The 19,032-nt window shown below is 46.2% G+C and overlaps 1 protein-coding gene across 5 annotated transcripts in view; it reads right to left on the reverse strand.

Moving 5' to 3' along the window:
- Window positions 1-294: 294 nt before the first annotated feature.
- fhip1b (FHF complex subunit HOOK interacting protein 1B) overlaps window positions 295-19,032 on the reverse strand; it is a 52,933-nt gene continuing 34,195 nt past the window's right edge. For 2 of the 5 annotated variants that reach the window (XM_029702088.1, XM_029702089.1), the window contains exons 7-14: window positions 15,985-16,230; window positions 15,634-15,801; window positions 14,990-15,069; window positions 14,710-14,879; window positions 10,851-12,245; window positions 10,083-10,261; window positions 8,820-8,982; window positions 295-8,647 (exon numbers count right to left, since the gene is read on the reverse strand). In XM_029702088.1, coding sequence (XP_029557948.1) covers window positions 8,343-8,647; window positions 8,820-8,982; window positions 10,083-10,261; window positions 10,851-12,245; window positions 14,710-14,879; window positions 14,990-15,069; window positions 15,634-15,801; window positions 15,985-16,230 — 2,706 coding nt within the window. In that variant the 3' untranslated portion in view covers window positions 295-8,342. The remainder of the gene's footprint in view (window positions 8,648-8,819; window positions 8,983-10,082; window positions 10,262-10,850; window positions 12,246-14,709; window positions 14,880-14,989; window positions 15,070-15,633; window positions 15,802-15,984; window positions 16,231-19,032) is intronic. The other 3 variants (XR_003868076.1, XR_003868075.1, XM_029702090.1) reach the window with 3 other exon arrangements.

Genomic DNA, 19,032 nt, shown 5'->3' on the forward strand with positions numbered 1-19,032 from the left:
AAATCACCCCAGTGCTTGGAGCTAGGCTAATAAGCAAGAGTTTGAGTCAGTTAATAAGCATCTGTAGAATGTTCTGCTGTGAAATAGAGTACACACACACACACACACACACACACACGTTTAGGGAGAATGAATGATTAAAAAGGCAGAATAATAGGTGAAAGATGGAAAAAGCACATCTCTAGGTGGGAAGCTCATCTGTGCATCAACTGTTCTGTGTGGTGTGTCAGAAGCTTAATTGACACCGGAGAGAAAAGCCAGAATAAAGAAACATCATGACACAATTCATATGGCTAGGTAAAACATTTAGAAATGAATAAAAACATTCCCTTTTATTTTTTGTGTGTTTCTTACAGATTTTTTCCCCACAAAGTTCTTGTTTTTGTTTCATGTTTTTTTCTTTTCTTTCCCTCTCTTAAATTATAAAAATATTTCAGACATTCATTTCGTATGTGTTTCATTCAGTCCTCTTGATTAATTCATATGCCCCTGTATTTCTAAAGACCCATTGGTTTATACATTATTTACAGGTTAACTCAGTCTATCTCCCGTTTCAGCCTTGGCGTTAGGACACCAGAACATATTTGCATAGATTCCAGGAGAGATCTATCATTTCACAATACAGGAAAAAACAGAACAGCTGACAGACAATTTCCAGAAAATGAAACTTAAATCAAAATAGTTTGAAACGTAAATCTTTAAAAAAAAATCACACACACACAAAATAGTGATGAGAACCATAAATCCATCCTCATCAGCTCATTGATGAGATAATCACAATGAGCTGTTCAGCTCTCTTGTGGTTTCTTGTCATTTGGAACAGTAACAACATCCTCTCCAACACAGTTTGAATATGATAGGCAGTAAATATAATAGGGAAGTCAGGAAGTTACATCAGAGGATATTTTTCAAACCTCGACTGCATGGCATTATGTGGAGTGGCTGACTGGCAGTTCCAGAGAGATGGCTGTATGATGGAGAGAGATGCATGGCATTATGTGGAGTGGCTGACTGGTAGTTCCAGAGAGATGGCTGTATGAGGGAGAGAGATGCATGGCATTATGTGGAGTGGCTGACTGGCAGTTCCAGAGAGATGGCTGTATGAGGGAGAGAGATGCATGGCATTATGTGGAGTGGCTGACTGGCAGTTCCAGAGAGATGGCTGTATGATGGAGAGAGATGCATGGCATTATGTGGAGTGGCTGACTGGCAGTTCCAGAGAGATGGCTGTATGATGGAGAGAGATGCATGGCATTATGTGGAGTGGCTGACTGGCAGTTCCAGAGAGATGGCTGTATGATGGAGAGAGATGCATGGCATTATGTGGAGTGGCTGACTGGCAGTTCCAGAGAGATGGCTGTATGATGGAGAGAGATGCATGGCATTATGTGGAGTGGCTGACTGGCAGTTCCAGAGAGATGGCTGTATGAGGGAGAGAGATGCATGGCATTATGTGGAGTGGCTGACTGGCAGTTCCAGAGAGATGGCTGTATGAGGGAGAGAGATGCATGGCATTATGTGGAGTGGCTGACTGGCAGTTCCAGAGAGATGGCTGTATGATGGAGAGAGATGCATGGCATTATGTGGAGTGGCTGACTGGCAGTTCCAGAGAGATGGCTGTATGAGGGAGAGAGATGCATGGCATTATGTGGAGTGGCTGACTGGCAGTTCCAGAGAGATGGCTGTATGAGGGAGAGAGATGCATGGCATTATGTGGAGTGGCTGACTGGCAGTTCCAGAGAGATGGTTGTATGAGGGAGAGAGATGCATGGCTGAGGAAGACTACTGCTGCTGCCCCACACACACACACACACACACACACACACACACACACAAAAGACAAAACCTGGAAAGAGCTGAACACGCCCACAAATCACCAATCAATACAATTGAAATAGTTGCTTGAATTTCTTAATTTACAATAAAAGGAAAATGAAAATGCTAAGATGTTGAAAACACCTGATCCAGCTACTGTCTGTAGCCACCCCGAAACCCAGACTGATCCAGCTACTGTCTGTAGCCACCCCGAAACCCAGACTGATCCAGCTACTGTCTGTAGCCACCCCGAAACCCAGACTGATCCAGCTACTGTCTGTAGCCACCCCGAAACCCAGACTGATCCAGCTACTGTCTGTAGTCACCCCGAAACCCAGACTGATCCAGCTACTGTCTGTAGCCACCCCGAAACCCAGACTGATCCAGCTACTGTCTGTAGCCACCCCGAAACCCAGACTGATCCAGCTACTGTCTGTAGCCACCCCGAAACCCAGACTGATCCAGCTACTGTCTGCAGCCACCCCGAAACCCAGACTGATCCAGCTACTGTCTGTAGCCACCCCGAAACCCAGACTGATCCAGCTACTGTCTGTAGCCACCCCGAAACCCAGACTGATCCAGCTACTGTCTGTAGCCACCCCTAAACCCAGACTGATCCAGCTACTGTCTGTAGCCACCCCGAAACCCAGACTGATCCAGCTACTGTCTGTAGCCACCCCGAAACCCAGACTGATCCAGCTACTGTCTGTAGCCACCCCGAAACCCAGACTGATCCAGCTACTGTCTGTAGCCACCCCGAAACCCAGACTGATCCAGCTACTGTCTGTAGCCACCCCGAAACCCAGACTGATCCAGCTACTGTCTGTAGCCACCCCGAAACCCAGACTGATCCAGCTACTGTCTGCAGCCACCCCGAAACCCAGATGTATTTAACTCAACACTTAATATAGGTTTGCGTTCTTGTGGATGGGGGTTGCTTCAAGAGAACAGTGAACTGTAATAAAAAGGACAGTGAAACTAACTCACACACCTTTAACAAGCAATTCTTTCACAGAAAAATATTCATACAAAGTTAAAATCGGACTTAAGAGTGACTGATTTGATGTCTGATCAAATTAAATAGATAACGGTTAAGAGATAATCATTTGGTCATTGCCAGGGTACAGTTCGTGATCTTAAGAGGGGTCACCAACTGTAAAATCCTTTTTTCTTGCACAATGTATTGAGACAAAATAAAAGTGAATGAAAAGGGATACATCGGAGGTGAACGAACAGACAGAAGGTATGGATATGGACAGCTGAAGGGACGGATGGTGTTTTGGAAAACACTGCAGTAATTTACTCTCTCCCTCTCGCTTCAACATAGAAACAGCTTGATTCTCTATTCTCAGTCTAGCACAGATTACCCAGAACCTACTTGTGGAACTAGCGACTTCTCATAGATTTTTTTTTTGTTCATATATCTTTTTATTGAATTACTGTATTTTTTCCCCCTCTTCAAAACATCTGGATGTAGCTGTTCGAGGAGTTGGGGAATATCGTCAATTCTTGAGAGTTATACATGCCCAGAATAAGAGTAACAGCGTAGGATATTAAGGGAACTTATTGTAGCCATGGCTTTCCTCAAACGTCAAAAGTCAAGAGTCGTACCTGTCGACCAGAGTTTTGGCATATCCATTTAAATTCTGACAGATGTTCTGAAAAAAAATGGCAAAAAACAGTTGTTTCACTGACAGACCAGAGAGAATGTTGAGCCAAGTTACTGACAATATAGAGGCAGGGTTAGAGATGGACTTTCACATGCATTCACACACACACACACACACACACACACACACACATAAAAACAACCTCAAACCCTAGATAAAAAAACAAAAATAGGAAATGAAAGTAATTAAAGTGTCTTGGCAAAGCTTCAAACACTGTGTGGGCGGCTAGCTTCTCAACACGACACATATTAATCAATATTAGATCCATGGAAACACTGACATGGTTAAACTTTCTACAGACTAGTTTCCCAGAGAGAAGAAAAAGGTCCCATATTTACTTGGTACCTCAAAATGACACCTTTTAGATATGTATATTACCTACGTAAGGTTAAGTATTACTGTTTAAGAACGCATCGCGCTTAGTTAGGCTAGTTCCAAGGTTATCATTAGCCTGGGTACCAGCCTCTAGCATATCCACTCCCTATACACAAATCAAATCAACATATTAATTGTCACGTACACATGTTTAGCAGATGTTATTGCGGGTGTAGCAAAATACTCCATGTCACGTGCCAAAGATGGTAACGGCAAGGAGTGGAATGTTAGCTAAGAGAGACTGGTGCTCAGACTAGGTTATCATGACAGTTCTATGTTCCATTATAGAACGGTTGGGGTGACTGTTCTATGTTTTTGAATTCCATGTTCCTAGCCTAGGTGATAGATCTACAGTATCTTTCCCTTGCAACAGTTGCCCCCCCCACCCCCGAACAGAAAGATGGCCTTTCATTATAGATAGCCAGCGTAAACTGATAGTGGCTCTTAGGACTAAGACCCTATTCTCCCAGGGTTTAGAGAGCCCAAACAAAACTGTGTAGCCTATTTCACACAACAGATTTGATGGATGGAACGTCAGTTTGGTTAATTGCAAACAGGAAACTAAATGTGATAAATGTAGTCACATTAAACAAATGTAAAGCTTTTAGAGGAACCAATATCTCCCGAGGAAAACCAGCACGAGAGAAGGGAGGTTTTCTCCCAGTCTCAGACTACCGATTAACCTTCCCATCCTCTGTCCCACACTGAACCTTCAGAGAAGTATACTCTACAAAGCAGGATCAATGAGTTAGCCAGCTAACTTTAATAAGCAACCAGATGGGTATACTCTACAAAGCAGGATCAATGAGTTAGCCAGCTAACTTGGATAAGCAAACAGAAATAACTATTGCTATTCTAATTCATTAAGAAATCTAAACTTGGATACAAGTTTTGGTTGAGCCAATTTCAAGGTTATCCTTCTAAAAAAAGAAAACGTTTCAGAATATTTAGACCTGGCTAACTCATTGATCCTGCTTTGTAGAGTATACCCATCTGGTTGCGTATTAAAGTTAGCTGGCTAACTCATTGATCCTGCTTTGTAGAGCATACCCATCTGGTTGCTTATTAAAGTTAGCTGGCTAACTCATTGATCCTGCTTTGTAGAGTATACCCATCTGGTTGCTTATTAAAGTTAGCTGGCCAACTCATTGATCCTGCTTTGTAGAGTATACCCATCTGGTTGCTTATTAAAGTTAGCTGGCTAACTCATTGATCCTGCTTTGTAGTACACACACACACCTTTAAGCACTGCAGTGTTATTTATACAACAGAACCACAGCATTTCCTATGGCAACAGCAGGTACATGACCATATAGACTGGCAACAGCAGGTACATGACCATATAGACTGGCAACAGCAGGTACATGACCATATAGACTGGCAACACCAGCTACATGACCATATAGACTGGCAACACCAGCTACATGACCATATAGACTGGCAACACCAGCTACATGACCATATAGACTGGCAACACCAGCTACATGACCATATAGACTGGCAACACCAGCTACATGACCAAATAGACTGGCAACACCAGGTACATGACCAAATAGACTGGCAACACCAGCTACATGACCATATAGACTGGCAACACCAGCTACATGACCAAATAGACTGGCAACACCAGGTACATGACCAAATAGACTGGCAACACCAGGTACATGACCATATAGACTGGCAACACCAGCTACATGACCATATAGACTGGCAACACCAGCTACATGACCAAATAGACTGGCAACACCAGCTACATGACCATATAGACTGGCAACACCAGCTACATGACCATATAGACTGGCAACACCAGCTACATGACCATATAGACTGGCAACAGCAGCTACATGACCATATAGACTGGCAACACCAGCTACATGACCATATAGACTGGCAACACCAGCTACATGACCATATAGACTGGCAACACCAGCTACATGACCATATAGACTGGCAACACCAGCTACATGACCATAGAATGCACGGTGCACACGCATATTTTGCTCCCACATGACATTGATAGGTCTAAAAAATGTTTCATTTATATAAAAAAAAAATACAATTAAAACTAAAATGATGATAAAACAAGAACAGAGGTTGTAAATCCACTTTAGTTTTCCAGTACACAGTACGGGGGGGTCCTTTCTCTTGTCACCCCTTTTTCCAGACCACCTCCTCTCCCCCTTGCTGTTAAATCTCACAAGCGGAGGTGATGAGTTTAAAAACAAAAAGGTTTGTCTTCTTGAGATGCTCTGAGCCCATTGGTCAGTTCCCTTCCTGTTGTGTCCACTACAGTTGAGACGATCAAAAGCTGAGTATCAGAGTTTACTTAAACAGTTTCAACGCTCCGCAAATTCTGTACCGAACAGGGAAACTTTAAGGTTGTGGGTCTTTTTTTGTTGTTGTTGTCAGATTTTCTAAAAGACGGAAGCTTTAACATGTCTGATGAGCATCATTCACTAGAGGGGAGAGTGGAAAGAGCTGACTCAGCACCATGTACATATGTGATGCTGCTCTACACTACCACCCTGCTACAGACCACTCTCCAAGATCTATTGACATTTAGTATATATATATATATATATATATATTCCATTCTTGATTACACATTGTCTGATTGAACTATCCCCCCCTTCCTCTCGTCTCTTCACTGCAGCGCTTAGCCCCATTAGTGCTCCACTTTGCCCCCTGCAGGTGGAAGGGAGTAAATGGTAGCTGCACCATGAGGTCAGGGCCCATGGTCACAGTGTCCTAGAGGAGGAGTGCTGATCTAGGATCTGTTCATACATGGTCACAGTGTCCTAGAGGAGGAGTGCTGATCTAGGATCTGTCCATCCATGGTTAGTGTCCTAGAGGAGGAGTGCTGATCTAGGATCTGTTCATACATGGTCAGTGTCCTAGAGGAGGAGTGCTGATCTAGGATCTGTTCATACAATCTACTCATTACGATTTAAAATTCTAAACCGATGCTAGTTCACCGTCAGTCTACCCGTCCTGTCCTAACCACCGTCTCGTGTGTCAGTCTACCTGTCCTGTCCTAACCACTGTCTCGTGTCAGTCTACCCGTCCTGTCCTAACCACCGTCTTGTGTGTCAGTCTACCCGTCCTGTCCTAACCACCGTCTCGTGTGTCAGTCTACCCGTCCTGTCCTAACCACCGTCTCGTGTGTCAGTCTACCCGTCCTGTCCTAACCACCGTCTCGTGTGTCAGTCTACCCGTCCTGTCCTAACCACCGTCTCGTGTGTCAGTCTACCCGTCCTGTCCTAACCACCGTCTCGTGTGTCAGTCTACCCGTCCTATCCTAACCACTGTCTCTTGTGTCAGTGTACCTGTCCTATCCTAACCACTGTCTCGTGTCAGTCTACCTGTCCTATCCTAACCACTGTCTCGTGTCAGTCTACCTGTCCTATCCTAATCAGTCTGTCTGTCCTATCCTGTCTGTTGTCAGTTTACCTGTCCTGTCTGTCTTGTGTCAGTCTACCTGTCCTATCCTATTCAGTCTACCTGTCCTATCCACTGTCTCTTGTGTCAGTCTACCTGTCCTATCCTAACCACTGTCTCTTGTGTCAGTCTACCTGTCCTATCCTAACCACTGTCTCTTGTGTCAGTCTACCTGTCCTGTCCTAACCACTGTCTCGTGTCAGTCTACCTGTCCTATCCTAATCAGTCTGTCTGTCCTATCCTGTCTGTTGTCAGTTTACCTGTCCTGTCTGTCTTGTGTCAGTCTACCTGTCCTATTCAGTGTACCTGTCCTAATCAGCCTACCTGCCCTGTCTGTTTTTTGTGTCAGTCTACATGTCATATCCTGTCTGTCTGTGTCAGTCTACCTGCCCTATCCTAACCACTGTGTCTTTTAGACTCTTTGTGGATACAGGCCCAGACTTCATGTACACTAGATTTAACAACGGTGGAAAGAAACTCCCTCCAGACAACGCTTACAACCAATCCAATGCTTCTCAATCTTCTGGGAGGAAGGGCATGGAGACAGACAGCATCACTCCTCAGTGTCGTGTCTCTGGAGGAAGGGCATGGAGACAGACAGCATCACTCCTCAGTGTCATGGCTCTGGAGGAAGGGCATGGAGACAGACAGCATCACTCCTCAGTGGCGTGTCTCTGGAGGAAGGGCATGGAGACAGACAGCATCACTCCTCAGTGTCTTGGCTCTGAAGGAAGGGCATGAGACAGACAGCATCACTCCTCAGTGTCGTGTCTCTGGAGGAAGGGCATGGAGACAGCATCACTCCTCAGTGTCGTGGCTCTGGAGGAAGAGCATGGAGACAGCATCAGTCCTCAGTGTCGTGTCTCTGGAGGAAGGGCATGGAGACAGACAGCATCACTCCTCAGTGTCGTGCCTCTGGAGGAAGGGCATGGAGACAGACAGCATCACTCCTCAGTGTCGTGGCTCTGGAGGAAGGGCATGGAGACAGACAGCATCACTCCTCAGTGTCGTGGCTCTGAAGGAAGGGCATGGAGACAGACAGCATCACTCCTCAGTGTCGTGGCTCTGAAGGAAGGGCATGGAGACAGCGTGCTCCTGGGCCAGAGCGGCCAGCTCCTTGAGGAACTCAGAGAAGATGACGGCGCAGTAGACGGCGTTCTTCACCCTCAGAGCCTCTGCCTGCTTCTCCAGCCCCGACGCCCCTGACCCGCCCCGGAACAGGGCACTGTGCAGCGATTGGCTGCCGTCTCGTACGTGGGCCAGGGCGAGCTGGGCGGCGTGGCGTGCCCGCGTGGGGCTGTTGGTGTGGCGAAGGATCAGGTCGCCTAGTGAGGGTTTCCGGCTCTTCACTGGAGAAGAGAGACACAGCATGTGATTAGGATAGGACAAGTAGACTGACAACAGAAGAGAAGTAAATAACCCAAAACATGTCATTATTCATTCTCTCTAGCACTCCCATGGGCTACTATACACTGTGTGTGTGTGTGTCTGTCTGCATGTGTCCGTGACCCTCTCACTCACCCAGAGAATCAGAGCGTCTCAGTGTGGGCATCCCCATGGGTGAGTCAGCCCAATCCACCTTGCCCCTGGCCGCCAGGTAGCGCTGGGCTTTCTTCAGCATGGCAGGGAAATCCTCATGGGACGCTGCAAACGTCTCGATGCGGTTCTTCACTGAGCCCAGAACCTGAGGGAGTGAGGAAAGAGGGAGGAGGCAGGGGAGAGAGAGAGAGAGAGGAGGCAGGGGAGAGAGGAGGCAGGGGAGAGAGAGAGAGAGGAGGCAGGGGAGAGAGAGAGAGAGGAGGCAGGGGAGAGAGAGAGAGAGGAGGCAGGGGAGAGAGAGAGAGAGGAGGCAGGGGAGAGAGAGAGAGAGGAGGCAGGGGGGAGAGAGAGAGAGGAGGCAGGGGGGAGAGAGAGAGGAGGCAGGGGGGAGAGAGAGAGAGGAGGCAGGGGGGAGAGAGAGAGAGGAGGCAGGGGGGAGAGAGAGAGGAGGCAGGGGGGAGAGAGAGAGGAGGCAGAGGGGAGAGAGAGAGAGGAGGCAGGGGAGAGAGAGAGAGGAGGCAGGGGAGAGAGAGAGGAGGCAGGGGAGAGAGAGAGGAGGCAGGGGAGAGAGAGAGAGGAGGCAGGGGAGAGAGAGAGGAGGCAGGGGAGAGAGAGGAGGCAGGGGAGGGAAGCAAGGTTAGGGAACATAGTGATACTTCCTATCAGTATGACATGCTGACCAGTCCCTTGTTCACGTGCACCATCACGCGCATGTTGATTTTGTCCACTCACACCAGACGTGATCAGGACACGCAGGTTGAAATATCAAAACGAACTCTGAACCAACTAAATTAATTTGGGGACAGGTCGAAAAGCATTGAACATTCATGTCCATTTCTCTAGCTTGCTGTTGCTAGCTCATTTTGTCCTGGGAAATAAACTTGATATTTTACCTGAAATGCACAAGGTCCTCTACTCTGACAATTAATCCACAGATAAAAGGGGAAACTGAGTTTGTTTCTAGTAATCTCTCCTCCTTCAGGCTTCTTCTTCTTTGGACTTTATATGGTGGTTGGCAATCAACTTTAAGGTGCATTACCACCACCAACTGGACTGGAGTTTGGACCTCAGTTCATCTTTCAATCACCCAAGTGGGTATATGCAGTGTGAGCACGCGACGCTAACGGTGTGGTCAGCATATGAGAGACTTGACGCTGGGTTAGTTAGGGAACATAGTGATGTCTTCCTACCTGTATAAGAGACTTGACGCTGGGTTAGTTAGGGAACATAGTGATGTCTTCCTACCTGTATAAGAGACTTGACGCTGGGCTGGAACACCATGTTGGTGTTGAGGAGGAAAGATCGGAGCAGGGGCTGAGGGTAGCAGGCAAGCTGGCCCAGAATACCCGTCAACAGGATGTTTACATACAGAGAGTTCTGGAGCATGTTTTCCAGCTTGGCAAACAGAACCACCATGAACGGACCTGCGGGGGGGGGGGGGCGCGAGAGAGAGGGGGAGCCAGAGAGAGATATTTTGTTAATTTGAAACAGGGACAAATGTACAACCAAACATACAACTCAAAAGTGAGAAGTGATACATTGCACCAGATTTAGCTAACAGTTCATTTAAATCTGAAGTCCCTGGGAGAGGAACAGAGAGCAAGGAAGAGAGAAGGAAGGAGACAGATGGGAGCAAGGAAGAGGGGGAAGGAGAGAGGGGAGCGAGGGAGAGAGAATGGAGGGAGGGAAGGTACACTTGCACACTAATGGAAGTCAAGATCCAACAAGAAAAAAAACAGGCAAGACTAAATATCAAAAGGAAGCAACAGTGTATATTAATTTCCCGTGCAACATCATCCAACGTCAAACATCAAAAGAGCAAGTCAACCAAAAGAAAACATCAAACCAACATCAAAATAATTCAATAATGGAGCAGCATCCAACCTCGAGCACCAATACAAAATATAACAACTAACATCTTAACACACATAAGCAAGTAAACAGCAGATAAACAGTAGACAACATCATCTAAAAGACACAAAACTCCTTCTGCTCTCTGGTGGTCTTTCTCACCTGTGTAGGGCTGAGAGGATGGCTGTCCTAGAGGCCTGGCAGGGCTGAACACCCCCACAACTCCAGCCCCTACCCCACTCCCCATCAGGTCAGCGTCCAGGGGAGAGGGGGGCGGTGGTTCCTCTGAGTGGGGGTCTCTGGTGGTCTCCTCCAGCTGTCTGAGCAGCCCCACCCCCCTGCTCCTCTCCCTCACCCTCTCCTCCAGCTCCCGGAGTTCCTGGGTGAAGGCTTCGATGCTGATGCCCTGGCCGTTGGAGTCCCCAGGCCCCTGCTGGCCCCCCTCCCAAGGCCCAGCCCCATCTAGGAGCTCAGAGATCAGTCGCTCCACTGCTTCTGACTGGTTAAAGATAGCCTCTGGAGGTCCCGATCCAGGGCCGGGTGCTGCAGCATGGAGGGTCAGCCTGTCGTTGGAGGAGTTGGTACGGGGTTCTGAGAGCAGCGGAGCAGACTGAGTCTGGGTGTGACTCGGTTTGTGTGGTGGAAGACCTCTGGAGCTTTCCACAGCCCCATTCCCTTCACTATAGAAGCCCTGTAGGGACCTGCAGGACTGGGCAGGGGCAGGGCAGGCACCCACCCCCCCGTTCTGACTAGAGTCCCCGCCAGCAGGGTGCCGCTGCTCGCCCAACTCTCTCTTCACCTTCTTAACTTCCATCCCTCCATCCTGGCTGTCCCTACACCCGTCCCCCTGCCCCCCCAACAACGTTCCATTGATGATGGCCTGCTGAGGGCCCTTGGTGGGGGCGGAGTGGAGGTGGGGAGCAGCGGAGGGGTCAGGGAGGGAGGCAGAATCAGGAGGGAGATGGAGAGGTTTGGGGAGGGGGACATCCTCTCTCTGCAGGCTGCGTTTCTTGGTGCGGGGTGTGAGGCTGATACAGCTGTTCTTACCGATGGTGACATCCCACTCTCCACTATCCCTCTCTGTACTGGTCCACTCTGACCGCGCTGCTGCCACCACCGCTGCCCTCTGCTGGCCGGGGGAGGTACTACCTCCACCTCCTCCTCCCTGCTGGAAGGAGAAGTGCTCTGGGAACATGGCCAGGGAGGGGTTGGAGGTGGGGGGCGGGGGCGGTAGAGGGGCCGTGTTGGGTGAGGGGTCCTCTCCGTCGTAGGGGGCTGACCAGTTCCGGCAGGCCCAAGAGCACAGCTCTACCCCCCTACGTGCGTCCCTGAGGTACTCCAGGTACCCCGACTCCCAGTCCAGCCCCTCTGGGACGGGGTGCATGGGGCTATCTGGGGACAGGGGGGTGTTGGGGCCGGCACCAGGCGACGAGGGGACCGTCTCGGTGGGGGAGGAGGGCCCTCCTCCAGTGCTCTGCTGGCGCATGAAGAGGGCCAAGCGGGACGGAGTGCTGGGTTTGTGGTGTGCTGGAGACTCTGAGCTGGGACTGTTCAGGACTACAGACAGAGGGAGACAGACAGAGGGAGACAGACAGAGGGAGACAGACAGAGGGAGACAGACAGAGGGAGACAGACAGAGGGAGACAGACAGAGGGAGACAGACAGAGAGAGGAACATTAGTCATTGTTCTACTTTATGTAGATATACATTTACAACATTGATATATACATCTAAGTAGTGAGTCAAACAAGAGAGGTGTTGTGTAACATTACGAAACTTAAAAAAAAAAAAAAAAAAAAAAAAAGATTTTTATTTGTAAATATGCCCATATAGTTTCCTTTTATTTTCATAATATATTGAATTTGGCCTTTACTACTATAGCCCATAAAAACACATTAAATAACACATTCATAAATGGTAAAAAAAAGATAATCCTTGTGATTTATTCATGGACTAAGGCTTTGAAGTGTCTGTCGTATAGGTAGGCAGGTAGCCTAGTGGTTAGAGCTGTTGGGCCAGTAACTGAAAGGTTGCTGGATCGAATCCCTGAGCTGACAAGGTGAAAATCTGTCGTTCTGCCCCTGAGCAAGGCAGTAACCTTCACTGTTCCCTGGGCGCCGTGGATGTCGATTATGGCACCACCCCCCCACACCTCTGTGATTCAGAGTACAACTGACTAGGTATCCCCCTTTCACTATATCTAGGAAATATAAGATCAGCAAATACAAATGTTTTTAACCCCTTATTTGCCACAAAACTACTTCCATTAATTTGCATGGGTTACCTTCAGATGAGTCTCGTGACATGTTTGTGAGGGTCTCCCCTTTCCACAGTGGGATCATTTTAGTTAGTAGCCCAAACGGTTCGGACGCAACAGACAGAAGTTGGCACATCAGCGCTACAGACCTCAGACGAGTCGAGACCTCAGACCCTAGCTCTCTTTCCTTCCTTTCCTAGCTTCCTTTCCTTCCTTTCCTAGCTTCCTTTTCTTGGTCTCCCCCCCATTGTAGTCAAACAAAATATAATCCAGTCAGCAGCAGAACCTGTGGACAAAAACAGCTTGTTGACGAGAGAGGTCAAAGGAGAATGACTAGAATGGTTCAAGCTAACAGGCGGAACACAAACAGGCCAATAACGGCGCAGTACAACAGTGGTGTGCAGAACGGCATCTCGGACCACACGGATGGGATATTGCAGCAGACGACCACACCGGGTTCCTATCAGCTAAAAACAAGAAGAAGAGGCTCCAGCGGACACGCCATCACCAACACTGGACAACTGAGGAGTGGAAACACATCGCCTGGTCCGACGAACCCCAGGTCCTGATGCGTCATGCTGATGGCAGAGTCAGGATTTGGCGTAAGCAGCATGAGTCCATGGACCCATCCTGTCTGGTGTCAACGATACAGGCTGGTGGTGGGGGTGGTGTAATGGTGTGAGGAATATTTTCCTGGCACACGTTAGCTCCCTTGATACCAATTGAGCAACGTTTGAACGCCACAGCTGACCAGGTTGTTGCTGACCAGGTGCATCCCTTCATAGCAACAGGGGGGTCCGACCCGGTACTAGATGGATGTACCTAATAAACTGGCCTCTGAGTGTATTCACTTTGATATTATTTTTAGGAAAACTGAAGATGTCCTAATCTGGACTCCGTATCATAAATCTGCACAAAACTGATCTGTAAAACGCAACTCACAAAATGTTGTCACATCCGCAAAAACATATTTGACCACTTGCGTTAGTTAACAATTGCATTGGCGCTAGATAGAAGCTTCCTTCAAACTGCATGCAGAGGTAATGAAAATGGGATCCACGAAATCCTCTGACTGGGGAAGTAGACAAAGGGCCTCTGCCAAAATCCCCAAGTATCCCTTGAAAAGTTGTATTCTATATTTGCACAACGTCTTTTGTTTGTGACTCACTACTTACACAGAACAAAAATATAAAACGCAACATGCAACATTTTCAAAGATTTTACTGAGTTGCAGTTCACATAAGGAAAATCAGCCAATAGAAATATATAGATTAGGTCCTAATCTATGGGCAGGGGCACAGCCATGGGTGGGGCATGGGAGAGCATAGGCCCACCCACTTGGCAGTGAGGCCCACCCACTGGGGAGTCAGGCCCAGCCAATCAGAATAATTTTTTCTCCCCTCAAAAAGGGCTTTACTACAGATAAATACTCCTCAGCAGCCCTCTCACCCCACCTCAGACGATTGTGAGGCTGGTTGGACGTACTGACGTGCGACTTTACATGTTGCGTATATTTTTTTGTTCAGCATATGCATATATATATATATATATTAAACATTGATAAAAAAAACTCCATAAAATGTCATAATGTATAACGTGTAGTTAAAACTGAAGTTTAACTCTGTCCAAATCTTTAAACACACACTGTTTCTTATGCTTGTATTGAAAAAGGTACATTTGTAAATTAATCTGGATGAGAGCATCTGCTTGAATGAGTGACATGTTCAGTAGAAACCATGGGTTAGTCGCCTGTCAGTCAGTTACCTTTCCCCCAAAGGGCAGGTTCTTCCTCCTGCTCAGCAGAGGGCACTGTGCTCAGACGGCAGCAGTCTGGGATGAGGGACAGGAACTTGTCAGCTGATTTACCATAGAGATCAGTGTCCCTGACAGCACGCCTCTGACTCAACATTACATGGGTACAGGGCAGCAGATACCTGTCAGGAAAATAATAATAGATTTCATTTATACAGTGTTTTTTCATTACAAGTAGAATCTTAAAAGATGCTGTAGGACAACAATACACTGTTACATTCTCAGTTTCTACCTGAGAACGAGCTGCAACATGAGGTCTTCACAGTTGAGAGAGAGTAGAGTCCTAAACAGGCTCAAAGACACCATACACAGCTGTAGGAGAGAAACATGAAGAACATTAGACAGCTGTAGGAGAGAAACATGAAGAACATTAGACAGCTGTAGGAGAGAAACATGAAGAACATTAGACAGCTGTAGGAGAGAAACATGAAGAACATTAGACAGCTGTAGGAGAGAAACATGAAGAACATTAGACAGCTGTAGGAGAGAAACATGAAGAACATTAGACAGCTGTAGGAGAGAAACGTGAAGAAACAGCAGAACATTAGACAGCTGTAGGAGAGAAATGTGAAAAAACAGCAGAACAGAAACCCTTTTTACATCAGCCGATGTCACAAAGTGCTATACAGAAACCCAGCCTAAAACCCCAAACAGCAAGCAATGCAGATGTAGAAGCCCCCCCCACCCATTCCAGGCCCCATTTCCTACATCATTTTTGTTGTTGTTTGTTTTAATTCATTTTACTTACTACAACTGATATGGATGTGGTTGTCTCACCGAGCTACCTTTTGATGACACTAACTGTAAGTGGCTTTAGATAAGACGGTCTGCTAAATGACTGAAAATACTGTACACTCACAATACTGTAGTACTGACCCTTGAGTTGCTGCTGATGCGAGTTAGCAACGTGTCCAGGATGGTGTCGTTGTCGTGGCGATGCATGAGGATAAAACGCAGGAAGGTTTTAAGGAGAGACGTTTCCGTGACGCTGCGCAGGAACAGGTCCAGGTAGGCTGTACTGGCTATCATCTCATCTACAGATGACTGGGGGGGGGGGATGTTAAATATAAAAATATACAATTCTGATGTTGGCAGCCAAAATGACATGTTTTAACGAGAAGAGTAATAAAATCAAGTTTTTGAGCGTTGCCTCCGGCTGGAGCAGCCTAGTAGCTACTATTTTTAACTGTCAGCTCAGGCTAGCCAATCAGAGAGTCCCCCCCCTACCTTGTGTAGGGCGGGTCCCATGACAGGGACCAGGAAGCCGTTGTGAACGTAGTCGACCAGCTGTCTGCGGACCAGGGGGTGAGCCACCTGAATGACAGCATTACAGAACTCCAGAGAGTTCATGAAGAGCACCAGAGAGGACACGCCCATCCAGTCCTCCCTGCGCAGAGCGTGCCAGTCATCCCCCCGTACCTCTATCTTCCTCGGCAGGGAGGAGTAGAGAGCACTCAGGCCCGTGGCCAGCACCTGGAGAGGGGAAGAGGTCAGTGGATGTTTAGGACTAAATTAAGAGGCAAAAGATTCATTTTGACAAGGCTGTACATGTGTCAAATATAAGGGAAAGCAGGCATGTCAGCAGCACATCACAAACATTCAGCGGGAAATACTAACAGTCCATGTATTAATGATCTATTTTCTGATAAAAAATAAAGGAGGGAGAAAGATGACATTTCTGGGAAATATACACATGCGCTGGAAAACAGGTCTCAGGACAGTGTCTACAGGCAAATGTGTTCCCCGTTTAATCTGGAAAACGGTCTCCGGTCATGCCTGACTGGTTTAATAACGCCACAGCCCCTTGGAGAGCAGCTAGCCAACACAGACAGTCCTGTGGACAGCATTTCTTTATAGTAACTGGCGGCCAAAAAGTTTTTTGAGCAAAAATATATAAGAAATATTACATTTGCCCCTACAAGTTATTTAAAAAAAAAAGGGGGTTGATTTTTTAATATATATATATATATATATATATATACATACACACACACGCGTGTGTGTGTGTGTGTGTGTGTGTGTATATATACACACACACACACACACACACACACACACACACACACACACACACACACATACATACATACAAATACATATACATACACACACATATACATACATACATACATACATACATACATACATACATACACGTGTTATGGCTTTTCAACCTTTGCCATATGGTGGATTCAGAGCTATCTATCAAATAGAACTCAAAGGGTTTTCTTTAATGGAAGCTTCTCTAATGTCAAACAGGTAATGTGTGGTGAACCGCAAGGCAGCTATCTAAGCCTTCTACTCTTTTCTATTTTTACCAATGTCCTGCCACTGGCATTAAACAAAGCATGTGTGTCCATGTATGCTGATGATTCAACCATATACGCATCAGCAACCACAGCTAATGAAGTCACTGAAACCCTTAACAAAGAGTTGCAGTCTGTTTTGGAATGGGTGGCCAGTAATAAACTGTTCCTGAACATCTCTAAATCTAAGAACATTGTATTTGGTACAAATCCTCCCCTAAGTTCTACACCTCAGCTGAATCTGGTAATGAATGGTGTGGCTGTTGAACAAGTTGAGGAGACTAAATTACTTGGTGTTACCTTAGATTGTAAACTGTCATGATCAAAACATAGAGATTCAATGATTGTAAAGATGGGGAGAGATCTGGCCGTAATAAAGAGATGCTCTGCTTTTTTGACACCACACTCCCCAAAGCAAGTTCTGCAGGCTCTAGTTTAGTCTAACCTTGATTATTGTCCAGTCATGTGGTCAAGTGCTTCAAGGAAAGACCTAGTTAAGCTGCAGCTGACCCAGAACAGAGTGTCACGTCTTGCTATTCATTGTAATCAGAGGGCTGATATAAATACTATGCTGCCAGTCTCTCTTAGCTAAGAGTTAAGAAGAGACTGACTGCATCACTTATTTTTATAAGAAACATTAATGTGTTGAAAATCCCAAATTGTTTGCATAGTCAACTTACACACAGCTCTGACACACACACTTACCCCACCAGACATGCCACCAGGGGTCTTTTCACAGTCCCCAAATCCAGAACAAATTCAGGAAAGCGTACAGAATTATATAGAGCCATTATTGCATGGAACTCACATCTCATATTGCTGAAATAAAACAGCAAACCTGGTTTCAAGAAATAGATAAAGCAACACCTCACGACACAACGCCTCTCTCCTATCCGACCTAGATAGTTTGTGTGTATGTATTGGTATGTAGGCTGTGTGTAGTTCTGTCCTTGAGCTGTTCTTGTCTATTATTGTTCTGTATTATGTCATGTTTCATGTTTTGTGTAGACCCCAGGAAGAGTAGATGCTGCTTTCGCAACAGCTAATGGGGACCCTAATAAAATACAGAAAACAGCTAAATGGGGATCCTAATAAAATACAAAAAAGTAATAATCTAAACTCTAATCTAAACTAAAATTTTCCCTTTTTCAGGACCCTGTCTTTTAAAGATAATTATTTTTTTAAATCATAATAACTTCACAGATCTTCATTGTAAAGGGTTTAAACACTGTTTCCCATGCTTGTTCAAAGAACCATAAACAATTAATGAACATGCACCTGTGGAACGGTCGTTAACTTTTTAGTGATAGGGGGCAGTATTCGGAAAGAATGACGTGCCCAAATTAAACTGCCTGCTACTCTGTCCCAGAAGGTAGGATATGCATATTATTAGTAGATTTGGATAGAAAAACACTCTGCCGTTTCTAAAACTGTTTGAATGATGTCTGTGAGTATAACAGAACTCATATGGCAGGCAAAAACCTGTGAAAAATCCAACCAGGAAGTGGGAAATCTGATGCTTGTAGTCTTTTCAAGTCATTGCCTATCTAACACACAGTGACTTAGGGTTCATTTTGCACTTCCTAAGGCTTCCACTAGATGTCAAAAGTCTTTAGAACCTTGTTTCAGGCTTTTGCAGTGAACAGGGAGCGAACAAGAAGGCCTTGAAGTTGGTGACTCAGAAAATGACATGAGTTCAGTGGTGCGCATTCACGTGAGAGGTAGCTGTGTTTCAGAACGTTTTTGAAGACATGGGAATATTATGGAAGAGTTATGTTAAAATAGCCCTAAAAATTGATGCTATACATCGTTTGACATGTTTCTACAAATGTAAATATAACTTTTTTAGACTTTTCGGCATGAAATTTTCGTCGCGCTTCCTATATTTGGAGTAGCTTACTGAACGCGCAAACAACAAGGAGGTATTTGGACATAAATTATGGACTTTATCGAACATAACATTTATTGT

Source organism: Salmo trutta, chromosome 20 (genome assembly GCF_901001165.1).
Source record: "Salmo trutta chromosome 20, fSalTru1.1, whole genome shotgun sequence".
In the NCBI taxonomy this organism is placed as follows: Eukaryota; Metazoa; Chordata; class Actinopteri; order Salmoniformes; family Salmonidae; genus Salmo; species Salmo trutta.